The following is a 24,219-nucleotide window of genomic DNA, read 5'->3' as shown; positions in this document are numbered from 1 at the left end:
TATACTCATTTCCACCTATGTTTTTATATATTTATACACTTGTAAATATATCAGCTGTATCCATGCATGTATTTATATCAGTCATACATATAGTGTTTGTATAGTTGTACATTTCATTCATTCACGGTATTATGCACTATCCTGTATCTACTTGTATCGGTTTCTACATTGGTTATTTATTGTATCCTATCTATCAAATATTTAAAAGTTTAAGTAGCTCAATTATAAACATGTTGCCAATATTGTTGCCATTTGATTATTATATTGTTATAAACAGTATGTCTCGTTAAACCAAGAGAGGGGTGTATCTGTATTAGCCAATCAGATTATCTTAATCCTTTTAAAATGGGAGTTCAGATTTGTAACTATTAGGCTATGACTACGGCCCTTCTTTGCCGAAACGCGTAAGCCTGTTGCTTACCCCTCTCGTATTATCTGTTTCCCCCCTGGGATCTGTTGTTCCTGTTTTTATGGATTTTTAAAATAAAAGTTACTTTTTATACATTTCATCCTTGGCAACCTTTTGTACTTCTCTTTACAGCCATATATACATATAAACATATAAATATATATATAGACATATATACAAGAGCACTGGAGCCTTTTGCAGTCAAGTAGATAAAAACATATTTATGCAATATTCATATTTAACATGTGTATTTATTGAAAATATTTCACATTCCAATGTTCTTCACATAGAGGAATATGTTCCAGTATTTATAAATGGTTAGTCTGTATATATCTATACCTTTATATAATTATATATATATATATATATATATATATATATAAACGGCAGCATGTGTATGCACTCCCACTAACTTCAGGCGACTGCCAGGGTGCTCTAGTAGAATAATACACAAAGATTGGAAATAAGCACTCACTGGTCTTCAGAAAACAAAGTCACAAAATTTCTTTTTATTGCGTGCTGTGACATTTCGGGACCAAGCACAGTCCCTTCCTCTGACAATATTACAGTGAGAAAATCAGCCTTAAGTAGGCCCCAAACACAAACGTTTCTGTCGCTACATTGTTGACTTGTTCCTGATTTTTTGGAAATGAAGAATTAAATTTAAATAAATGGATACAGGAACTCAATAAATTGGAAAGTACCATTCAATTCACCCACATTATGAATGCTAATACAGTTGACTATCTGGATGTCAGGGTCTTTAAAACTGATGGAGGCTTAGGGACAACCCTGTTCCATAAGAATACCGATCAGAATTCACTTTTACATGCCCGGAGCTGCCATCAACCCTCTTTGATTGACAACATCCCGAAAGCACAATATCAGAGGGTTATACAGAACAACACGAACAGTAAGTTGTGTTCAAAACAACTAGATGAAATGACAAGACATTTCCTTGACAGAGGATACAAAAAGAAACTCCTGTCGGAGATGAGGAACCAAGCCCTTACACCCCCTGACATTGAGAGACAGATCTTGCCAAAGACGGATAGATAAGTCACCTTTGTTACCACCTTCTCCCCTGAGAGCTGTCTCATATCTCAGGCAGTAAAAAATGAATGGAAATTGCTAGAGATGGATGCTTGTCAGGGTTTTATCCCTGTTTTCCATGTGCTGCTGGTAGCCATGTTACTCACCTCTCTTCCTGACTATGGTGCATTGTGGGGGATGCTGCTCATTTCCTGCTCTTCCTTTTATGGCCAGACTGGTGTGCATCATCCATGTGAGACAGGATGCAGTCTCAGAATTGTGATGTCATCACTTATTATTTAAAGGGCCTCTGTTCAGTATGCTTTGCCTTTGCGTTGTCTCAGACCTGTTTGTGAGAGTTCCTGTGTATTACCTGGCTGTCTGACGTCCTTCCTGGTTCCTGATCCCTGGCTTGTTCCTGCTGTTTTCCTTGTTCCTGATTCCGGCTTGTCTGACTATTCGCATTGGCTCCTGACTCGGCTCGTCTGACTACCAGCTCTGGTTTTGACTCCTGGATTGTTATTTGACTTGTGGACTTTTTATTATTTTTTGCTATTAATAAAGATGTGATTATTTTTGCACTTCTCGTCTCAGGCACCCTGACAATACTGCCCTTTCAAGGGATGGCAAGCTCCGAGAATTGGATATAAACGGGGTTGTAGCCTAAAGGAGGAATTGATGAAAACCGACATCTGTTCCAACTCTGGTCACCAAGCATGGCTAAAATCTGAAAAGAAGGGATGCTACTGCTGCCCTAGTTGCGTCACTTGCAACAGGATGCTGACTGGATCCCACTTCAATTATCCTGACAGGAAGAAGAAATATGAGATAAAAAAATTTCTCACATGTACAACTAAATTTGTGATTTATCTCCTCAATTGCCCATGTGGCAAATTTTACACTGGTAAAACTATTGATGATGCCCGAAAGAGGATGGCAAACAATCGATCCAGTATTCAGACAGCTATCAAGAGAGGGAAGTCTGACCAGCTGGTGGCACGCCACTTTCTAGAAGCAGGACATTCAGTGAACTAACTGAGATTTAGGATTATTGACCATGTTCCACGCTTAAGAAGAGGGGGTGACAGAGCAAAATTATTACTACAAAAGGAATCCAGGTGGATTTATGAACTGGGGTCACTGAGCCCTAGAGGCTTGAATGTACATACCATCTGGCAATGTTTCTTATAATTTAATGAGGATTCACTCTCTATATACACTAGACACTGTGGGGGGGGGGCGTCCCTCCATGGTATAGCCACTACAAAAGTGGATTATTCAAAGTGTTACCTAACCAGGTAACTGTGACCAGTTCGTTTGAGAGTCCATGATCTATGGATAAGTATCCTTGATTATCATAAAAGCCTTGTAGATGGGGCCTGATGTATATACTATGATGGATGTTTTCTTCCTTGTATGATTCTGTCTAACATATTGTCCATATTGTTTTTAATTGTGGTTTTATTTATTTTTTGGTATGACAGTATATTTTTGTTCCAGCATTGGGGTCCGGGTCCAGAGTTATATTGTGTGACAATTTGGTATGATTAGCCCAATATGAGGCTTTTTGGTCCCAAAATCCTGTGGAGTCACTGATTGGTTAGGTGATCTCTACACTCCTATAAGCGGGTGATGTGTGGGATATGGTCAGACAAACACATCTATGTGTGCAGATGTCTATGCCATTTTTTCATTACCTATGTCATTTATTTTTTCATTACCTATGCAATTTATTTTGTCAGTCTATGGAGGGTTGAAACACTGGTTCAGATTACCATCTTACATTCTGTGTTGCACTGATATTTATTTATCCTTTGTATGGATATGTTTTGGTCCATTATTGTTTCTTCTAAGGATACTTCTTATTATGAGGGAAAGAAGGGCACATTTATTGTGTTTATATATAATCACAAATTTTCCATTATGACGTGTATAGTTTTTATTCTATCAGGGTGTCTGCCTCTTCCTTGTCATTAGACCGTGCTTATATCGCTCCCTTGGATTCACTTGGGTAGTGCGCCTCTGGTCTGTTTGTTTATTTCACACTCTCATGTGTGAATGGGATGGCATGCTGATTGGTAAAGAGGGACCCAGACCCCACCCCATAGTGGGCGTGACTGGGTACGATAAACACATAGGAGCATGATCAGGTATCCACAATGTACTGGGTGGCTGCAGGATTAGATTTCGTTGTTGCGGTTATGCACTAGAAGTGTTAAGACCAATAATCTGATGTGTGAGAGATCTTAGGCGCTAAAATACGCGTATATAATTACGATCTGCTCTTTTTTGTCTCAACATGTCTATTACTTAGTTGCTGTGAACCGATGGGTGCAATACTTTGCCGTAGCACTAAGAAATACTATACAATGGGTCTGTCTTTCCCCTGTTATTAAACAGTGCACGGATCTCTCCCCTGGGTTCGCTTGGAAGAAGTCCTTTTTTGGTGTTTTGATATTTACATGTGCGTTTGACAGGAGGATTGGCTAGGATGAGCGAAGACCCCGCCCATGTATGGGCGTGACTAGGTATAGTAAACACTGATCAATACGATTAGGTGTAAATGTGACATCTTGTTGCTGCAGGCTTATACATTACGGTGGTGGTTACTCACTAGAATAGTGGAGATCCTGTTGAACGGCTGATCGCCTCGATACTGTGAGCTAGGGGGTGGTGTGTGACAACTAGTGATCGCCAATAGTTTGTTTAAGTTATACTTGACGACTATTGGACCATTCTATAAGCTTTGTGATTGGATCGTCTGACCTGTTGGTATTGTACGGATTTACTTTGCGATTGCAGTATTTCCTTATTTATTTCTTTGTTACATTTTCAATATCTTGTTATCTATAACTGGGACTATGGACCCTGATGATGTGGCAAATTTATATTGTATACTTTACTATGTAGTTTTTAATTCACTGGTGGCTATTGACCTATTATATGTTGTTATTTGGGGGGTGTTAGATACAGGACCTTTGATTGGTTCTTTGTTTTCTGTGAGTGTGTTTGGGGCCTACTTAAAGGGATACTAAACCCAATTTTTTTTATTTCATGATTCAGATAGAGCATGAGATTTTAAGCACCTTTCTAATTTACTCCTATTATCAATTTTTCTTTGTTCTCATGCTATCTTGATTTGAAAAAGCAGTACTGTAAGCTTTAGAGCCAGACCATTTTTTGTTCAGCACATGGGTAGCACTTGCTGATTTGTGGCTAAATGTAGCAAACCAATCAGCAGCTCTACCAAGGTGCTGAACTAAAAAATGGGCCGGCTCCTAACCTTTTATTACTGCTTTTTCAAATCAAGATAACATGAGAACAAAGAAAAATTGATAATAGGAGTAAATTAGAAAGTTGCTTAAAATTGCATGCTCTATCTGAATCATGAAAGAAAAAATGAGGGGTTAGTATCCCTTTAAGGCTGATTTTTTTCACTGTAATATTGTCAGAGGAAGGGACCTTTCTTGATCACAGCACGCAATAAAAATACATTTTGTGACTTTGTTGTCTGAAGACCAGTGAGTGCTTATTTCCAATCTTTGTATATATATATATATATATATATATATATATATATATATATATATACCATCAGACATATATAAATAGAACATATGCTTCTATGTGAAGAACATTGGAATGTGAAATATTAATATTTTCATGTTGGGTCAGTGCACTTAAGAATATGCAATTGGGTTTTCTCCAAGGACTTCTATGGAAGAATACGTTAACGTGTTTATTATATTCTAACTTTGGCTTTTTGCACACATCGGTTTAGCACTCAAGTAAAAACATTTTACTTTCAACTTGTAATACAAGCGCCAGCAAATCCACAAAAAAAAGCTTACTTCAAGCGGAGTTTGCAAGCGAGTTGGAGTGTTACATACCGCTCCACTTGTAATCTGGCCCTCATTGTTTAAATGTTGAGGATATAAGTGTAAATGTTTAGGCCTAGATTTAGAGTTCGGCGGTAAAAGGGCTGTTAACGCTCCGCGGGTTTTTTTCTGGCCGCACCATAAATTTAACTCTGGTATCGAGAGTTCAAACAAATGCTGCGTTAGGCTCCAAAAAAGGAGCGTAGAGCATTTTTACCGCAAATGCAACTCTCGATACCAGAGTTGCTTACGGACGCGGCCGGCATCAAAAACGTGCTCGTGCACGATTCTCCCATAGGAAACAATGGGACTGTTTGAGCTGAAAAAAAACCTAACACCTGCAAAAAAGCAGCGTTCAGCTCCTAACGCAGCCCCATTGTTTCCTATGGGGAAACACTTCCTACGTCTGCACCTAACACCCTAACATGTACCCCGAGTCTAAACACCCCTAACCTTACACTTATTAACCCCTAATCTGCCGCCCCCGCTATCGCTGACCCCTGCATTACACTTTTAACCCCTAATCTGCCGCTCCGTAAACCGCCGCCACCTACGTTATCCCTATGTACCCCTAATCTGCTGCCCCTAACACCGCCGACCCCTGTATTATATCTATTAACCCCTAACTTGCCCCCCACAACGTCGCCGCAAGCTACTTAAAATAATTAACCCCTAATCTTCCGACCGCAAATCGCCGCCACCTACGTTATCCCTATGTACCCCTAATCTGCTACCCCTAACATCGCCGACCCCTATGTTATATTTATTAACCCCTAATCTGCCCCCCACAACGTCGCCGACACCTACCTACACTTATTAACCCCTAATCTGCCGAGCGGACCTGAGCGCTACTATAATAAAGTTATTAACCCCTAATCCGCCTCACTAACCCTATCATAAATAGTATTAACCCCTAATCTGCCCTCCCTAACATCGCCGACACCTAACTTCAATTATTAACCCCTAATCTTCCGACCGGAGCTCACCGCTATTCTAATAAATGTATTAACCCCTAAAGCTAAGTCTAACCCTAACACTAACACCCCCCTAAGTTAAATATAATTTTTATCTAACGAAATAAATTAACTCTTATTAAATAAATAATTCCTATTTAAAGCTAAATACTTACCTGTAAAATACATCCTAATATAGCTACAATATAAATTATAATTATATTATAGCTATTTTAGGATTAATATTTATTTTACAGGCAACTTTGTAATTATTTTAACCAGGTACAATAGCTATTAAATAGTTAAGAACTATTTAATAGTTACCTAGTTAAAATAATTACAAATTTACCTGTAAAATAAATCCTAACCTAAGATATAATTAAACCTAACACTACCCTATCAATAAAATAATTAAATAAACTACCTACAATTACCTACAATTAACCTAACACTACACTATCAATAAATTAATTAAACACAATTGCTACAAATAAATAAAATTAAATAAACTATCTAAAGTACAAAAAATAAAAAAGAACTAAGTTACAGAAAATAATAAAATATTTACAAACATAAGAAAAATATTACAACAATTTTAAACTAATTACACCTACTCTAAGCCCCCTAATAAAATAACAAAGCCCCCCAAAATAAAAAATTCCCTACCCTATTCTAAAATACAAATATTACAAGCTCTTTTACCTTACCAGCCCTGAACAGGGCCCTTTGCGGGGCATGCCCCAAGAATTTCAGCTCTTTTGCCTGTAAAAAAAAACATACTATACCCCCCCCCAACATTACAACCCACCACCCACATACCCCTAATCTAACCCAAACCCCCCTTAAATAAACCTAACACTACCCCCCTGATGATCTTCCTACCTTGTCTTCACCATGCCAGGTTCACCGATCCGTCCTGGCTCCAAGATCTTCATCCACCCCAAGCGGGGGCTAGACATCCACTGAAGAAGTCCAGAAGAGGGTCCAAAGTCTTCCTCCTATCCGGCAAGAAGAGGACATCCGGACCGGCAAACATCTTCTCCAAGCGGCATCTTCTATCTTCTTCCATCCGATGACGACCGGCTCCATCTTGAAGACGTCCAGCGCGGATCCATCCTCTTCTTCCGACGACTAGACGACGAATGACGGTTCCTTTAAGGGACGTCATCCAAGATGGCGTCCCTCGAATTCCGATTGGCTGATAGGATTCTATCAGCCAATCGGAATTAAGGTAGGAATTTTCTGATTGGCTGATGGAATCAGCCAATCAGAATCAAGTTCAATCCGATTGGCTGATCCAATCAGCCAATCAGATTGAGCTCGCATTCTATTGGCTGATCGGAACAGCCAATAGAATGCGAGCTCAATCTGATTGGCTGATTGGATCAGCCAATCGGATTGAACTATATTCTGATTGGCTGATTCCATCAGCCAATCAGAAAATTCCTACCTTAATTCCGATTGGCTGATAGAATCCTATCAGCCAATCGGAATTCGAGGGACGCCATCTTGGATGACGTCCCTTAAAGGAACCGTCATTCGTCGTCTAGTCGTCGGAAGAAGAGGATGGATCCGCGCTGGACGTCTTCAAGATGGAGCCGGTCGTCATCGGATGGAAGAAGATAGAAGATGCCGCTTGGAGAAGATGTTTGCCGGTCCGGATGTCCTCTTCTTGCCGGATAGGAGGAAGACTTTGGACCCTCTTCTGGACTTCTTCAGTGGATGTCTAGCCCCCGCTTGGGGTGGATGAAGATCTTGGAGCCAGGACGGATCGGTGAACCTGGCATGGTGAAGACAAGGTAGGAAGATCATCAGGGGGGTAGTGTTAGGTTTATTTAAGGGGGGTTTGGGTTAGATTAGGGGTATGTGGGTGGTGGGTTGTAATGTTGGGGGGGGGTATAGTATGTTTTTTTTTACAGGCAAAAGAGCTGAAATTCTTGGGGCATGCCCCGCAAAGGGCCCTGTTCAGGGCTGGTAAGGTAAAAGAGCTTGTAATATTTGTATTTTAGAATAGGGTAGGGAATTTTTTATTTTGGGGGGCTTTGTTATTTTATTAGGGGGCTTAGAGTAGGTGTAATTAGTTTAAAATTGTTGTAATATTTTTCTTATGTTTGTAAATATTTTATTATTTTCTGTAACTTAGTTCTTTTTTATTTTTTGTACTTTAGATAGTTTATTTAATTTTATTTATTTGTAGCAATTGTGTTTAATTAATTTATTGATAGTGTAGTGTTAGGTTAATTGTAGGTAATTGTAGGTAGTTTATTTAATTATTTTATTGATAGGGTAGTGTTAGGTTTAATTATATCTTAGGTTAGGATTTATTTTACAGGTAAATTTGTAATTATTTTAACTAGGTAACTATTAAATAGTTCTTAACTATTTAATAGCTATTGTACCTGGTTAAAATAATTACAAAGTTGCCTGTAAAATAAATATTAATCCTAAAATAGCTATAATATAATTATAATTTATATTGTAGCTATATTAGGATGTATTTTACAGGTAAGTATTTAGCTTTAAATAGGAATTATTTATTTAATAAGAGTTAATTTATTTCGTTAGATAAAAATTATATTTAACTTAGGGGGGTGTTAGTGTTAGGGTTAGACTTAGCTTTAGGGGTTAATACATTTATTAGAATAGCGGTGAGCTCCGGTCGGAAGATTAGGGGTTAATAATTGAAGTTAGGTGTCGGCGATGTTAGGGAGGGCAGATTAGGGGTTAATACTATTTATGATAGGGTTAGTGAGGCGGATTAGGGGTTAATAACTTTATTATAGTAGCGCTCAGGTCCGCTCGGCAGATTAGGGGTTAATAAGTGTAGGTAGGTGTCGGCGACGTTGTGGGGGGCAGATTAGGGGTTAATAAATATAACATAGGGGTCGGCGATGTTAGGGGTAGCAGATTAGGGGTACATAGGGATAACGTAGGTGGCGGCGATTTGCGGTCGGAAGATTAGGGGTTAATTATTTTAAGTAGCTTGCGGCGACGTTGTGGGGGGCAAGTTAGGGGTTAATAGATATAATACAGGGGTCGGCGGTGTTAGGGGCAGCAGATTAGGGGTACATAAGTATAACGTAGGTGGCGGTCGGCAGATTAGGGGTTAAAAATTTTAATCGAGTGGCGGCGATGTGGGGGGACCTCGGTTTAGGGGTACATAGGTAGTTTATGGGTGTTAGTGTACTTTAGGGTACAGTAGTTAAGAGCTTTAGAAACCGGCGTTAGCCAGAAAGCTCTTAACTCCTGCTATTTTCAGGCGGCTGGAATCTTGTCGTTAGAGCTCTAACGCTCACTGCAGAAACGACTCTAAATACCAGCGTTAGAAAGATCCCATTGAAAAGATAGGCTACGCAAATGGCGTAGGGGGATCTGCGGTATGGAAAAGTCGCGGCTGAAAAGTGAGCGTTAGACCCTTTCCTGACTGACTCCAAATACCAGCGGGCGCCCAAAACCAGCGTTAGGAGCCTCTAACGCTGGTTTTGACGGCTACCGCCGAACTCTAAATCTAGGCCTTAGTTTGTATAAAATGTTGGGTTTCAATATGTTGGAACCTAGATTTTCCCCTTAAAGGGACACTGAACCCAATTGTTTTCTTTCGTGATTCCGACAGAGCATGACATTTTAAGCAACTTTCTAGTTTACTCCTATTATCAAATTTTCTTCATTCTCTTGGTATCTTTATTTGAAATGCAAGAATGTAAGTATAGATGCCAGCCCATTTTTGGTGAGCAACCTGGTTTGTCCTTGCTGATTGGTGGATACATTTATCCACCAATAAAAAAGTGCTGTCCAGAGTACTGAACCAAAAAAAGCTTAGGTGCCTTCTTTTTCAAATAAAAATAGCAAGAGAACGAAGAAAAATTGATGATAGGACTAAATTAGAAAGTTGCTTAAAATTGCATGCTCTATCTGAATCACGAAAGAAAAAAATTGGGTTCAGTGTCCCTTTAATCTATTTTTTTAGTACAATTAGAGACAAATATTAAACAGACAATAAAAGAAAGTGTGTAAACAATGCTATCACCTAGATTTAGAGTTCTGCGTTAGCCTTAAAAAGCAGCGTTAAGGGGTCCTAACACTGCTTTTTAACGCCCGTTGGTATTATGAGTTTGGCAGCTACAGGTGTACTGCTCACTTTTCTTCTGTGACTTTTGGCTACCGCAAATCCCCTTACGTCAATTGTGTATCCTATCTTTTCTATGGGATTTGCCTAATGCCGATATTACGAGTCTTGGAAGAAGTGAGCCTCTACCTCCAAGACTCCTACTGCATAAAAAAGTCAGTAGTTAAGAGTTTTATGGGCTAACTCCGGAACATAAAGCTCTTAACTACAGTGCTACAAAGTACACTAACACCCATAAACTACCTATGAACCCCTAAACTGAGGCCCCCTACATTGCAAATCCTATAATAAAATTATTTAACCCATAATCTGGCGACCGGACACCGCCATCACCTACATTATAGCTATGAACCCCTAATCTGCTGCCCCTAACATCGCTGACACCTATATTATATTTATTAACCCCTAATCTGCCGACCGGACATCGCCTGCCACAATAATAAATGTATTAACCCCTAAACCACCGCACTCACGCCTCGCAAACACTATAATAAATTTTTTTAACCCCTAATCTGCCCTCCCTAACATCGCCGCCACCTACATACAATTATTAACCCCTAATCTCCCGCCCCCACGTCGCCGCTACTATAATAAAGTTATTAACCCCTAAACCTAAGTCTAACCCTAACACCCCCCTAAGTTAAATATAATTTAAATAAAACTAACTAAAATTACTATAATTAAATAAATTAATCCTATTTAAATCTAAATACTTACCTATAAAATAAACCATAATATAGCTACAATATAACTAATAGTTACATTGTAGCTATTTTAGGATTTATATTTATTTTACAGGCAATTCTGTATTTATTTTAACTAGGTACAATAGCTATTAAATAGTTATTAACTATTTAATAGCTACCTAGTGAAAATAATTATAAAATTACCTGTAAAATAAATCCTAACCTAAGTTACAAATACACCTAACACTACACTACCAATAAATTAATTAAATAAATTAACTACAATTATCTAAACTAAAATACAATTAAATAAACTAAACTATAATACAAAAAACTCTAAATTACAAAAAATAAAAAAAAATTACAAGAATTTTAATCTAATTACATCTAATCTAAGCCCCCTAATAAAATAAAAAAGCCCCCCAAAATAATAAAATTACAAAGTAATCAGCTGTTTTACCAGCCCTTAAAAGGGCTTTTTGCGGGGCATTGCTCCAAAGTAATCAGCTCTTTTACCTGTAAAAAAAATACAATCCCCCCCAACATTACAACCCACCACCCACACACCCCAACTCTAAAACCCACCCAATCCCCCCTTAAAAAACCTAACACTACCCGCCTGAAGATCACCCTACCTTGAGCCGTCTTCAGCCAGCCGGCCACCGATGGGACAGAAGAGGACATCCGGACTGGCAGAAGTCTTCATCCTATCCGGGCAGAAGAGGACATCCGGACCAGCAGAAATCTTCATCCAGGCGGCATCTTCTATCTTCATCCTTCCGGAGTGGAACGGAGCCATCTTTGTATCCAGCCGACGCGGAGCCATCCTCTTCTTCCGATGTCCTAACGCAGAATGAAGGTTCCTTTAAATGACGTCATCCAAGATGGCGTCCATCGAATTCTGATTGGCTGATAGGATTCTATCAACCAATCGGAATTAAGGTAGGAAAAATCTGATTGGTTGATTTAATCAGCCAATCGGATTGAAGTTCAATCCGATTGGCTGATTGGATCAGCCAATAGAATTGACCTTGCATTCTATTGACTGATCCAATCAGCCAATCGGATTGAACTTCAATCCGATTGGCTGATTAAATCAACTAATCAGATTTTTCCTACCTTAATTCCGATTGGCTGATAGAATCCTATCAGCCAATTGGAATTCGAGGGACCCCATCTTGGATCACGTCATTTAAAGGAACCTTCATTCTGCGTTAGGACATCGGAAGAAGAGGATGACTCTGCGTCGGCTGGATAGAAGATGGCTCCGCTCCGGAAGGATGAAGATAGAAGATGCCGCCTGGATGAAGATGTCTGCCGGTCCGGATGTCCTCTTCTGCCCGGATAGGATGAAGACTTCTGCCGGTTCGGATGTCCTCTTCTCTTCCATCGGTGGCCGGCTGGCTGAAGACGCCTCAAGGTAGGGTAATCTTCAGGGAGGTAGTGTTAGGTTTTTTAAGGGGGGATCGGGTGGGTTTTAGAGTAGAGGTGTGTGGTGGGTTGTAATGTTGGGGGGGATTGTATTTTTTTTCACAGGTAAAAGAGCTGATTACTTTGGGGCAATGCCCCGCAAAAAGCTCTTTTAAGGGCTGGTAAAAGAGCTGATTACTTTGTAATTTAGTTTAGGGTAGGGAATTTTATTATTTTGGGGGGCTTTTTTATTTTATTAGGGGGCTTAGATTAGGTGTAATTAGATTAAAATTCTTGTAATATTTTTTTATTTTTTGTAATTTTGTGGTTTTTTTTGTATTATAGTTTAGTTTACTTAATTGTATTTTAGTTTAGATAATTGTAGTTAATATATTTAATTAATTTATTGATAGTGTAGTGTTAGGTGTATTTGTAACTTAGGTTAGGATTTATTTTACATGTAATTTTGTAATTATTTTCACTAGGTAGTTTTTAAATAGTTAATAACTATTTAATAGCTATTGTACCTAGTTAAAATAAATACAAAGTTGCCTGTAAAATAAATATAAATCCTAAAATAGCTACAATGTAACTATTAGTTATATTGTAGCTATATTAGGGTTAATTTTATAGGTAAGTATTTAGTTTTAAATAGGATTAATTTATTTAATTATAGTAATTTTAGTTAGTTTTATTTAAATTATATTTAACTTAGGGGGGTGTTAGGGTTAGGGTTAGACTTAGGTTTAGGGTTTAATAACTTTATTATAGTAGCGGCGACATTGGGAGCTGGAGATTAGGGGTTAATAATTGTAGGTAGGTGGCGGCGATGTTAGGGAGGGCAGATTAGGGGTTAATAAAATTTATTATAGTGTTTGCAAGGTGGGAGTGCAGCGGTTTAGGGGTTAATACATTTATTATAGTGGCGTTGATGTCTGGTCGGCAGATTACAGGTTAATAAGTGTAGGTAGGTGGCGGCGACATTGGGGGGACAGATTAGGGGTTAATAAATATAATATAGGTGTTGGCGATGTTAGGGACAGCAGATTAGGGGTTCATAGCTATAATGTAGGTTGCGGTGGTGTCCGGAGCGGCAGATTAGGGGTTAATAATATAATGTAGGTGTCAGCGATAGCGGGGGCGGCAGATTAGGGGTTAATAAGTGTAAGGTTAGGGGTGTTTAGACTCGGGTTCATGTTAGGGTGTTAGGTGTAGACTTAGAAAGTGTTTCCCCATAGGAAACAATGGGGCTGCGTTAGTAGCTGAACGCTGCTTTTTTGCAGGTGTTAGGTTTTTTTTCAGCCAGCTCAGCCCCATTGTTTCCTATGGGGAAATCGTGCACGAGCACGTTTTTCCAGCTTACCGCTACCGTAAGCAACGCTGGTATTGAGGGTGTAAGTGGAGCTAAATTTGTCTCAACGCTCACTTTTCAGAGGCTAACGCAGCCATTCAGAAAACTTGTAATACCAGTGTTGTCTTAAGGGAGCGCTGGGAAAAAAAAGGCTCGTTAACAACGCAAGTCTTTACCGACAAAACTCCAAATCTAGGCGTATGTTTGTGTAAATAATTATCTAACAGGATTTCCACAGAGCCTTGTCTGTGCACTCACTTCTATTTTATGTTTTACATGTGTCCCTATTTCCAACTCATTGAAATTGACAAAATAGTAGCGTTACAGGAAAATGGGACAAAATAAATTAGGTATATTGCAGTTTCTTGTTTTTTTTTATTAGACGCAATTAAAAAAATGTATATTAAATGCTCAAACAGTTTAATGTCCCTTTAAATAGAGGAATATTTTCCGAATGATGCACATGTAAATATATTTTTTTTTACATTGCAGGATGATCAGAAATGTTTTGCGTGTGATTCCCGATATCCATATGATGATTATACCCAACCCGATAGCCATCTAGTTGAAAACATCATCACGTCTTTTGAACCAGATTGGAGAAGGAAGTGGTGGCAATCAGAAAATGGTGAGAATGTTGCTGTAAATATAGTGAATTACATATTCATTCATGTAGTAATGTATAGCATGAACAAATTTTACAACATTGCTGCATTGCAACAATCTTCAATGATGTAGCTTCAAAGTTTAAAAATATGGTATAAGTTTAACCAAAATCTATGAATGGAAGTTGCCAAAACAGCATAAGGGTTTACAGCTCAGCATGGTAAGGCACTGTGGCTGAGCACTGTAGCAACCCAAGGGTTGCAGGTTCGATCCCCGGCGTGATCCACTAAGCCTTTCATCCTTCCGAGGTTGATAAAATGAGCAGCGCCTTGAGACCCTTATGGGTGATTAGCTGTGCTTTACAAGTACCCAATACATACATACAGGTCTCAGTCATTCTGCATCCTGTTAAAAAAAAAAAGCCAGGGACTTCCCAGTAATGCCACTGGACTGCTATGACTATTCCCACAGCATGCCTATCCCTGCTCATAATATATATACTCTGCCCCTGTTACAGGAGCCCGCCCTTCAGCCTTCTGACTCCACCCCCAGCCTCTGGTCATGAATATTAGCTGGTAAATGTTAAAAAGTCTATTAAAGGAACATTAAAAACGAAATACATTTTATAAGCATAGTTCTGAGGTTATTCCAGACCTCCCACTAGTCATGAGTGCCACCATTTTGAAGTCTATCTTTTACTAAATTTCAGTGCTGACCTTTGTGCACATGTGCAGTAACACTCTTTTAGATACCTGCAGTGTAACCTAGTTTCTAAAATGGCAGCATCCATGAGGAGAGGGACTTGAACGAAATATAATTGAAAATTCAAATTAGTACACACTATGCAAATTAGCAGGTCTGCAGCATGTCTAGGGGAGTTCTACAGGCACTATTTTCAGATTAATTTTACAGCAAAAGAAGCCAAAATATATAATGAACATATATTGGCATGTTGTTTTAGTTTAATTATAGGGATACTGTAGACAAATTGTTTAATATAGAAGAGGGCATTTAAAAATGTGTTTCATTTTTATTCATTTTAATCTCCAATATGTGCTGAAAAAAATAATTTGTAAATGCTGCACTTTCATTATACTTTTACAGGGAAATAAAATGTTAAGGTTAATGTCCAAAATACTAATTATATCAGTGGAAGTGACATCACAGGAAGTACAGGGAAATGGCAAAATTGTCTTTTAAAGGTCATTATAGTGAACAAAAATTAAACACAAAACTTACAATTTTATCACTAGCGATGCACAATGTTGTTTTAACCCCCACAAATGGGGTAAACACATAGTTAAATTATTGATTGGGAACCAGAGAGAATTGTTGGTTCCAAGAGGAAATGGACACTGAGACAATCACCAGCATTAGTAGTACATCTGGATTGTGAGACATATATATAAATTATTTAATATTGAAACATTTATTGTGAGAAATAAGCTAAAGAATAACTAAAATTATTCTAGCATATGAGAAACTTGAATGGCAGATTAATTTATTTTGGAAAAAAAAATGCACAGTTTTGGTTTCGGATTTGTAAAAATATAGCTTTCTGTCATAGTATAATTTTACTAGGCAATCAATTTCAAACTGTTGAAACTATCGTCAAATACAATTATTTTCCCCCCTTTATATGAAATTTAGCTCTAAAAATAATGACTTCTTTTTTTAATTCTCAGAATTGAAAAAGCACACTGGAGACATAGCAAGGCTAACCCTGCTACATATATCTCCATAATAGGTTTTACCAGATAAGAACTAAAAAACAGCTGTAGAGTTAAAGGGATAGGTACAGTCTACAATATAATTTTTATTGATTTAAAAGATACATAATCCCTTTATTACCTATTCCCCAGTTTTGCATAACCAACACAGTTATATTAATATACTTTTTACCTCTGTCATTACCTTGTATCTAAGAACCTTCTGACAGCCCCCTGATCACATGACTGTGACTATTTATTATCTATTGACCTGCATTTAGCATTGTGTTGTGCTAAATCTTAAATAACTTTCCGTGCCTGAACACAGTGTTATCTATATGGGCCACGTGAACTATCAAGTCTTTTGTTGTGAAAAGCAATTTAAAAAGCATGTGATTAGAGACAGCCTCCAAGGGCTTAGAAATTAGCATATGAGCCTACCTAGGTTTAGTTTATACTAAGAATAACAAGAAAACAAAGCAAATTTGATGATAAAAGTAAATTGGAAAGTTGATTAAAATTACATGTCCTATCTGAATAATGAAAGTTTAATTTTGACTAGACTGTTCCTTTAAGCCCAAATTGGCTCCTCTAAATGAAGCAAGTGATTGGTATAGTTTTGCTACTGAAAAATCATTGCTCCAAACAAGATTATTTGTTTTTAAAAGGTTTACATTTGGCTGGAGTGTTATTATTTAGTAAGACAACAGAAACATCTTGTAATTACAAACTTATACTGTCCTTTTAATACAGGCGTCACTCTTAGACTGATTGTGTCTGTGTGTGCATTGACATTGAACACTTAAGTGATTAGTGTCTGTCTGCCCAGCTATTGTATTATCAGCACTCTGTACTGCACACATATAGGGCTAGATTTATCATAGCTGAGGCATACAGGGGCACGTATACCCGCCCCTGTATGCCTCAGCTCGCCTGTGGCGGGGCGAAATTACCCATAGGTAATTAACATAGCACACAAGCGCAATTTTGCGCTCAAGTGCAATCCCGCCCTCTGCCCGCGCACAGCCAATCATGCGCAGGCAGGAGCTGGCAATCTCCTCGGTCGGACTCGACCAAGGAGATTGAATTTCGCCACAATAGAGGTGGCGAAGAGTTTAGGGAAGCAGCGGTCTGGCTACCGCTGCTTGATAAATCACGGTGAGCAAGTTCTTGTGAGAACTTGCTGCCGTAGGGGCTTGATAAATCTAGCCCATAGTCTGTGGGAATGGAGACATAACATCACTGTACCAAGCACAGTCATGTGACATGTAGGTAGGAAGCATGGGTAGGGAGGCTAAAGGAGGAGTTATTTGCTGAATGACAGATAGCCCTGGGGTCATGTGACATATCTGCAGCAATCAGCTATTCACACAACTTCTTTGTATGACAAGCTTTCCCGGTCCCTGGAGGCACCATGTGATTGATACCTGAACATTACCTGGTGACCAGGAGAAAATCCTTAAAACCTATATGATTTGACAGGCAACAGGCTGTAGTACCTTAATCATTCTTAAGCACAGTGAAAAATTAACCCATACAACATTCTACAAAGTGCTTGACTAGATCAAAGTACAAGCTTATCTGTCCATAATTAGCCACAGCAAAGTAGATAGCCAAGCATCTGCATGAATTTTACCATGCATTCCAAGCTGCATATCCCTGAACTGTTCTTTGTTTGCAAAACCTTGCAATTTATGCTTTCAAAATGAAAATGTCACATTCTTAATAGCTGATATGTTATTTATTTTAATATCCCTTTAATGTCTACAAGATGGAGGCAATGACTGACTGATGAAGTATGTTGCAGGTACATTACCATAACCACAGTATGGGAGATAAGCTGGTGACACTCATAGTTTACATCACAACTTACCCCTGTAAAATTTTGGGGGTCACTTATAAGATCTCCAATGCTTCCAAATAATATCATAAAATATGTATTGCTGCAAAATTTAGAAAGTAGTCAATAATATACCATTTGTTTTGTTACAGGTGTTGACTATGTCAGTATTAAATTGGACCTTGAAACATTGTTTCAGTTCAGCCACCTCGTAATAACTTTCAAGGTAACATATAGTGATGTGAATTCTAACATTGTGTTGGAAAAAGTGCACTCATTTTTCACAAAGTCGATCTTGACCCTGTGTCTCTTGCATAGGTATGGGTGAATACGCTGAAAAAGTAATTTGTTGGTAGAACGAATAGTCCTGTGGTCACTCATTTTGGATAATCGAATGTTGATAAGAATGAAAATCCATTAAAATTCAATAATCAAATGTTATTTCCATTTTTCGAATGTTCATAACCACATTCAATTTAACAAATGCTATTCAGAAGTTCAATAGTTCATGTGTTAGAGAACATACGGCTAGATTACGAGTTTTGCAGTATGAGTGAAAAAGCATTCTTATTGCTCTTTTTCACTACCGCTGGTATTACGAGTCTTGCAGGTATATCTGTCCCGCACACTTTTTTGGCCGTAACGCAATGTAACTACCGCAGCTTTCAAAAAGTCCTTTTTCAATGGGACTTCCACAGCACCGGTATTACGAATTTGCCTGTCCAGCCAAAAAGTGAGCGGTACAGCCTATACCGTCAAGATCCATACCGTAAACTGAAAGTCAGTAGTTATGGGTTTTATGTTACAAAGCCGTAACATAAAACTCATAACTAAAGTGCTAAAAAGTACACTAACTCCCATAAACTACCTATTAACCCCTAAACCAAGGCCTTCCCACATCGCAAACACTATAATAAAATTATTAACCCCTAAACTGCCGCACTCCTGCATCGTAAACACTAGTTAAATATTATTAACCCCTAATCTGCTGTCCCTAACATCGCCACAACCTACTTTACTGTTATTAACCCCTAATCTGCTGTCCCTAACATTGCCGCCACTATACTAAAGTTATTAACCCCTACACCTAACCCTAAGTCTAACCCTAACACCCCTAACTTTAATATAATTAAAATAAATCTAAATAAAAATTACTATTATTAACTAAATAATTCCTATTTAAAACTAAATACTTACCTATAAAATAAACCCTAAACTAGCTACAATATAACTAATAGTTACATTGTGCTATCTTAGGTTTTATTTTTATTTCACAGCTAAGTTTGTATTTATTTTAACTAGGTAGACTAGTTAGTAAATAGTTATTAACTATTTACTAGCTACCTAGCTAAAATAAATACAAATTTACCTGTAAAATAAAACCTAACCTGTCTTACACTTACACTACAATTAAATAAATTACATTAATAAAATACAATTAACTAAATAGCAAAAAAACAAACACTAAATTACACAAAATAAAAAAGAAATGATCAAATATTTAAACTAATTACACCTAATCTAATAGCCCTATTAAAATAAAAAGCCGCCCCAAAATAATAAAAACCTAGCCTACAATAAACTACCAATAGCCCTTAAAAGGGCTTTTTGCGGGGCATTACCCCAAAGAAATCAACTCTTTTACCTGTAAAAAAAAATACAAACAACCCCCCAACAGTAAAACCCACCACCCACACAACCAAACCCCCCAAATAAAATCCTATCTAAATAACCTAAGCTAACCATTGCCCTGAAAAGGGCATTTGTATGGGCATTACCCTTAAAAGGCCAATCAGCCAATAGGATTGAGCTTGCATTCTATTGGCTGTTCCAATCCTATTGGTTGATTGCATCAGCCAATAGAACTTTTTACCCTTTAATTCCAATTGGCTGATAGAATTCTATCAGCCAATCAGAATTTAAGGGACGCCATCTTGGATGACGTCCCTTAAAGGAACCTTCATTCTGAAAGAGTCGTTGATTGAAGAGGATGCTCTGTGCCGGATGTCTTGAAGATGGAGCCACTCCGCGCCAGATTAGGGGTGGCAGATTAGGAGTTAATAAGTATAATGTAGGTGGCAGCGACATTGGGGGCAGCATATTAGGGGTTAATAACTGTAATGTAGGTGTCGATGGTGTCGGGACGGCAGATTAGGGGTTAATAAGTGTAGGTAGATGGCGGCGATGTCGGGGACGGCAGATTAGGGGTTAATAAGTGTAATGTAGGTGGTGGCAGATTAGGGGTGTTTAGACTCGGGGTTTATGTTAGGGTGTTAGGTGTAAACATAACTTTTCTTTCCCTATAGGAATCAATGGGGCTGCGTTACGGAGTTTTACGCTCCTTATTGCCGGTGTTAGGCTTTTTTTAGCCGTCTCTCCCCATTGATGTCTATGGGGAAATCGTGCACGAGCACGTAAAACCAGCTCAAAGCAGCGCTGGTATTGGAGTGCGGTATGGAGCTCAATTTCGCTCAACGCTCACATATTGCCTGCTAACGCCGGGTTTATGAAAACCTGTAATAGCAGCGCTGTAGGGAGGTGAGCGGTGGAAATAACTTGCAAGTTAGCACCGAGCAGCTCTTACCGCAAAACTTGTAATCTAGCCGTTAGTACATTGATACATAATAGATACAAATATATCAATTACATCATTAGAATATTACATTTAAAGAGAGCATTAGAAATACTATTACAAATATATTGCTTCAAATTTTTCAAATTCAAATATTGCATAATTAGAATTGAATTATTAGAAAAATTTGAATAGAATATTACATTTAAAGAAAGCATTAGAAAAACTATTACATTAAACGAATGTCAGAATGTTGTTTAAATATTTGAAATTTGAATTGAATGAATAAATGTGTTAAAATTGGTTTTGATTTTTCAAATGTTGCAAAACATTCACCCATCTATAAACTTGAAGTGGCATGAAAGTCAAAATTAAATGTTCATGATTAAGGTAAAGTGTACAAAGCATTCCAAAATCTTGTTGAACAAGTTGAAATGTTTAATAATGTGTTTTATGTGTAAATATTTTATATTCCAATGTTCTTTACATAATACAAAATGTTCTTTGTATTTCTAAATATTTTATATATATATATCTATATCCTTATATTTTCATATAGATATACAGGTATAGATATATATTTTACAGAAACCATCAAATATATATATAAAAAATTATAAACAAAAAGAACATTTTATCATATGTTAAGAACATAGGAATGTAAAATATGTATTACTCACTTCGGGTTAGCACTGTAGTTCTAACGCGGTGTCGGGTTAGCGCTCTCCATAGAAATCTATGGGGAGAAGAAGTTAGTGTGTTCAAGACATCTGAAGCCCCACAGTTAGCGTGCTTCAGGTTTTGCACGCACACTAACTTTTTACTTTCAAGTCGTAATAAGCTCACTATCACGTGTGCATTACAAAATTACTTTCAGCTTTATTACCACTCCCCTATTTGCCTACTCCTCATACAAATAATTAATTCTGTTTGCAATAACTTCCTCTAACCACCTGTGATATGCCCCATCACATCTCTGCCTAGTCCTCTTTTTTTATGTTGTGTACGTCTCTTTAGTGATACACAAATAGAACGCCAAAAAGAAAGATTGAAGTAAAATGTAGTGGGGAGTCAATGGGTCACAACAATTTCTGTAAATCTGTATGTGCCCGGATTACCAACATTTGAACAGCCCTGGTCTAAAGCTTTAAACTAAATTTAAGAAATGTCCTCCTTACTTTTAAATATCAATAAAAAAAATATTGGAAGATTTGAAACTGCACCTATTGATTGACCTAGTTTTTTTTCTTTTTCTTACAGACATTCCGGCCTGCTGCCATGTTAGTTGAGCGATCAAGGGATTTTGGAAAAACATGGAAAGTTTTTAAATACTTTGCCCAGAACTGTGCTTCAGCTTTTCCTGATATAAAATCAGGCCCTGCAAGTGATGTTGGAGATATTGTCTGTGATTCTAAATACTCTGATATAGAGCCATCCACAGAAGGAGAGGTATGATTCCACACTATATAGATAATAATAATTCATATAAATCACTGCACGACATCACTTACTAACTACAATCATTTTCATGCTGTTATTTTTAATCTGTCTTATATTTCTTTTAAGTTATATTTTATCATATGTTCTTAATTCTCCATATAGTAATAATGAAAATCTGCAAAATATCCTGCTACATATTTTTACACATTACAAGCAGGATATGATGAATCTTGGTTAAATTGAGCCACTATGAAAATATCTGGTAACATCAGAATTTATCATAGCAACTGCATTACAATCTGATCACTGTGATTTAGTGACAGACTGTTAAGTGTGTATCACTTAATAACGAAAGCTCTATATGGCTGCTCACTATGACAAGTTGCCAAAGGGCTTCTGAGCAACATCACAATTAACCCTTACTAAGACCTCATTGCACTAAAATGAAACATAATGGCTAACACAGAATTCTACCACTTCTTTACCTAAAACCGATCTGACCCCATAAAAAAAAAAGTATGGCTGATCAAGCCCTCTAACATGATCCCCACCACAATAATAAATATTCTTGCATAAGATTACCCCAAGTACAAGCCACTGTTTCCAACAAGACCCCCAACTCAACCTTTGTAAAATATAAACTCTCCAAAAGCGTTCCTATACTCCACAATATGCCCCTCTAATATAAATCCCCCAAAAGATATCCCTATAAAAAAAAAACTGAAAATGAATAACTGTTCAACCCAAATAGCTACAAAGTTTGGTCTATAGGTAAGGTTTCCTGCCATATACAAAAAATTTTAGTCAGATTTTACTATAGCGAATCAGAATAGTGGTGGTTAACTTTAAAAACTGGGTCCTCTCACTGTTCTGATTCGTCAGACATTCCAAGAAAAAGTGTGAGAGTTCCATTTTTACAGTGATATTATGAACCATATTTGTAGATTGTCTGCATTACGTTTTAGGTTGACTAGAATCTAGTGTAATGTTTTTTTCACCAGTTTTTGGCACTGTCAATGTTATACTGTTATAGCAGCAAATATAAGATAATTTCCCTATTATATTATGTTATTGCCTTTACTTTGTAAGCACAAGCCATTGCAATATTGTACAGGATCCAGTGTAATAACACACGTTTCTATTGATAGCTTCAGGGTTGTTAATAAACATATGATCTAGCCCTTAATTTGTCACAGTGAATTTATCAGACTTTTGAAAAATAACTTCCAGCATATTTTGTTTTTATTTCATTTTTATAGGTTGTTTTGAAGGCACTGGATCCCAGTTTTGTCATTGAAGATCCATATGATCCATACATCCAAGGTATCCATATCAATATGCATCTTATACAAAGATTTATAGATTATGTTTAATTAATTGTGTAGGGCTTGAATCTGTGGTTAATTTCAGTGGTCTGTCAATAGGGTTTTAGTCCCTTTAACATTAACCCCACATACATGATCATACCTTACACATGTGTATGCTTTTTGACCATACACATTTATGCTGTTGGAACCTACATAGTGAAATTTTCTAAAAATTAAAACATTTGACAGAACTACTGCTCTAGATATACCTTGTGGCCTTTTACAACAAAAATGTAATTTCAATCTGATTAAATATTTTTTTTATATTTCAGATCTTATTACTATAACTAACCTGAGAATTAATTTCACAAAACTTCACACACTTGGTGACACAATGAACAAATGGCAAAGTGAACCGCAAGAAAAATATTACTATGCAATTTATGAAATGGTTTTAAGAGGAAACTGCTTCTGTAACGGCCATGCCAGCCAATGTCTTCCAGTGGACATGACAAATGATGCTCTCACTGAGCCTGGGATGGTAAGACAGCTTCCTTATTGCTATTATAATACAGGTAGCCCTCAGTTTACGCCGGGGTTAGGTTCCAGAAGGAATGGTTGTAAAATGAAACCGTTGTAAATTGAAACCCAGTTTATAATGTAAGTCAATGGGAAGTGAGGGAGATAGGTTCTAGGCCCCTCTCAAAATTGTCATAAGTAACACCTAATACATTATTTTTAAAGCTTTGAAATGAAGACTTTAAATGCTAAACAGCATTATAAACCTAATAAAATAATCACACAACACAGAATATATAATTAAACTAAGTTGCTAAACAGCATTATAAACCTTATAAAATAATCACACAACACAGATTTCACTTGCATTTTTCTGCAAAC

The 24,219-nt window shown here is 37.4% G+C and overlaps 1 protein-coding gene across 1 annotated transcript in view; it reads left to right on the top strand.

Moving 5' to 3' along the window:
* The window catches only part of LOC128662698 (laminin subunit beta-4-like), a 315,199-nt gene that overhangs the window by 58,571 nt on the left and 232,409 nt on the right, over positions 1-24,219 (top strand). The window contains exons 4-8 of the mRNA XM_053716585.1: positions 14,338-14,473; positions 18,153-18,226; positions 21,833-22,021; positions 23,272-23,335; positions 23,652-23,860. Coding sequence (XP_053572560.1) covers positions 14,338-14,473; positions 18,153-18,226; positions 21,833-22,021; positions 23,272-23,335; positions 23,652-23,860 — 672 coding nt within the window. The remainder of the gene's footprint in view (positions 1-14,337; positions 14,474-18,152; positions 18,227-21,832; positions 22,022-23,271; positions 23,336-23,651; positions 23,861-24,219) is intronic.

Source organism: Bombina bombina, chromosome 6, assembly GCF_027579735.1.
Source record: "Bombina bombina isolate aBomBom1 chromosome 6, aBomBom1.pri, whole genome shotgun sequence".
NCBI classification, from domain to species: domain Eukaryota; kingdom Metazoa; phylum Chordata; class Amphibia; order Anura; family Bombinatoridae; genus Bombina; species Bombina bombina.
Note: the sequence above shows the minus strand (reverse complement) of the source record. Positions and strands in the feature narration are given on the sequence as shown.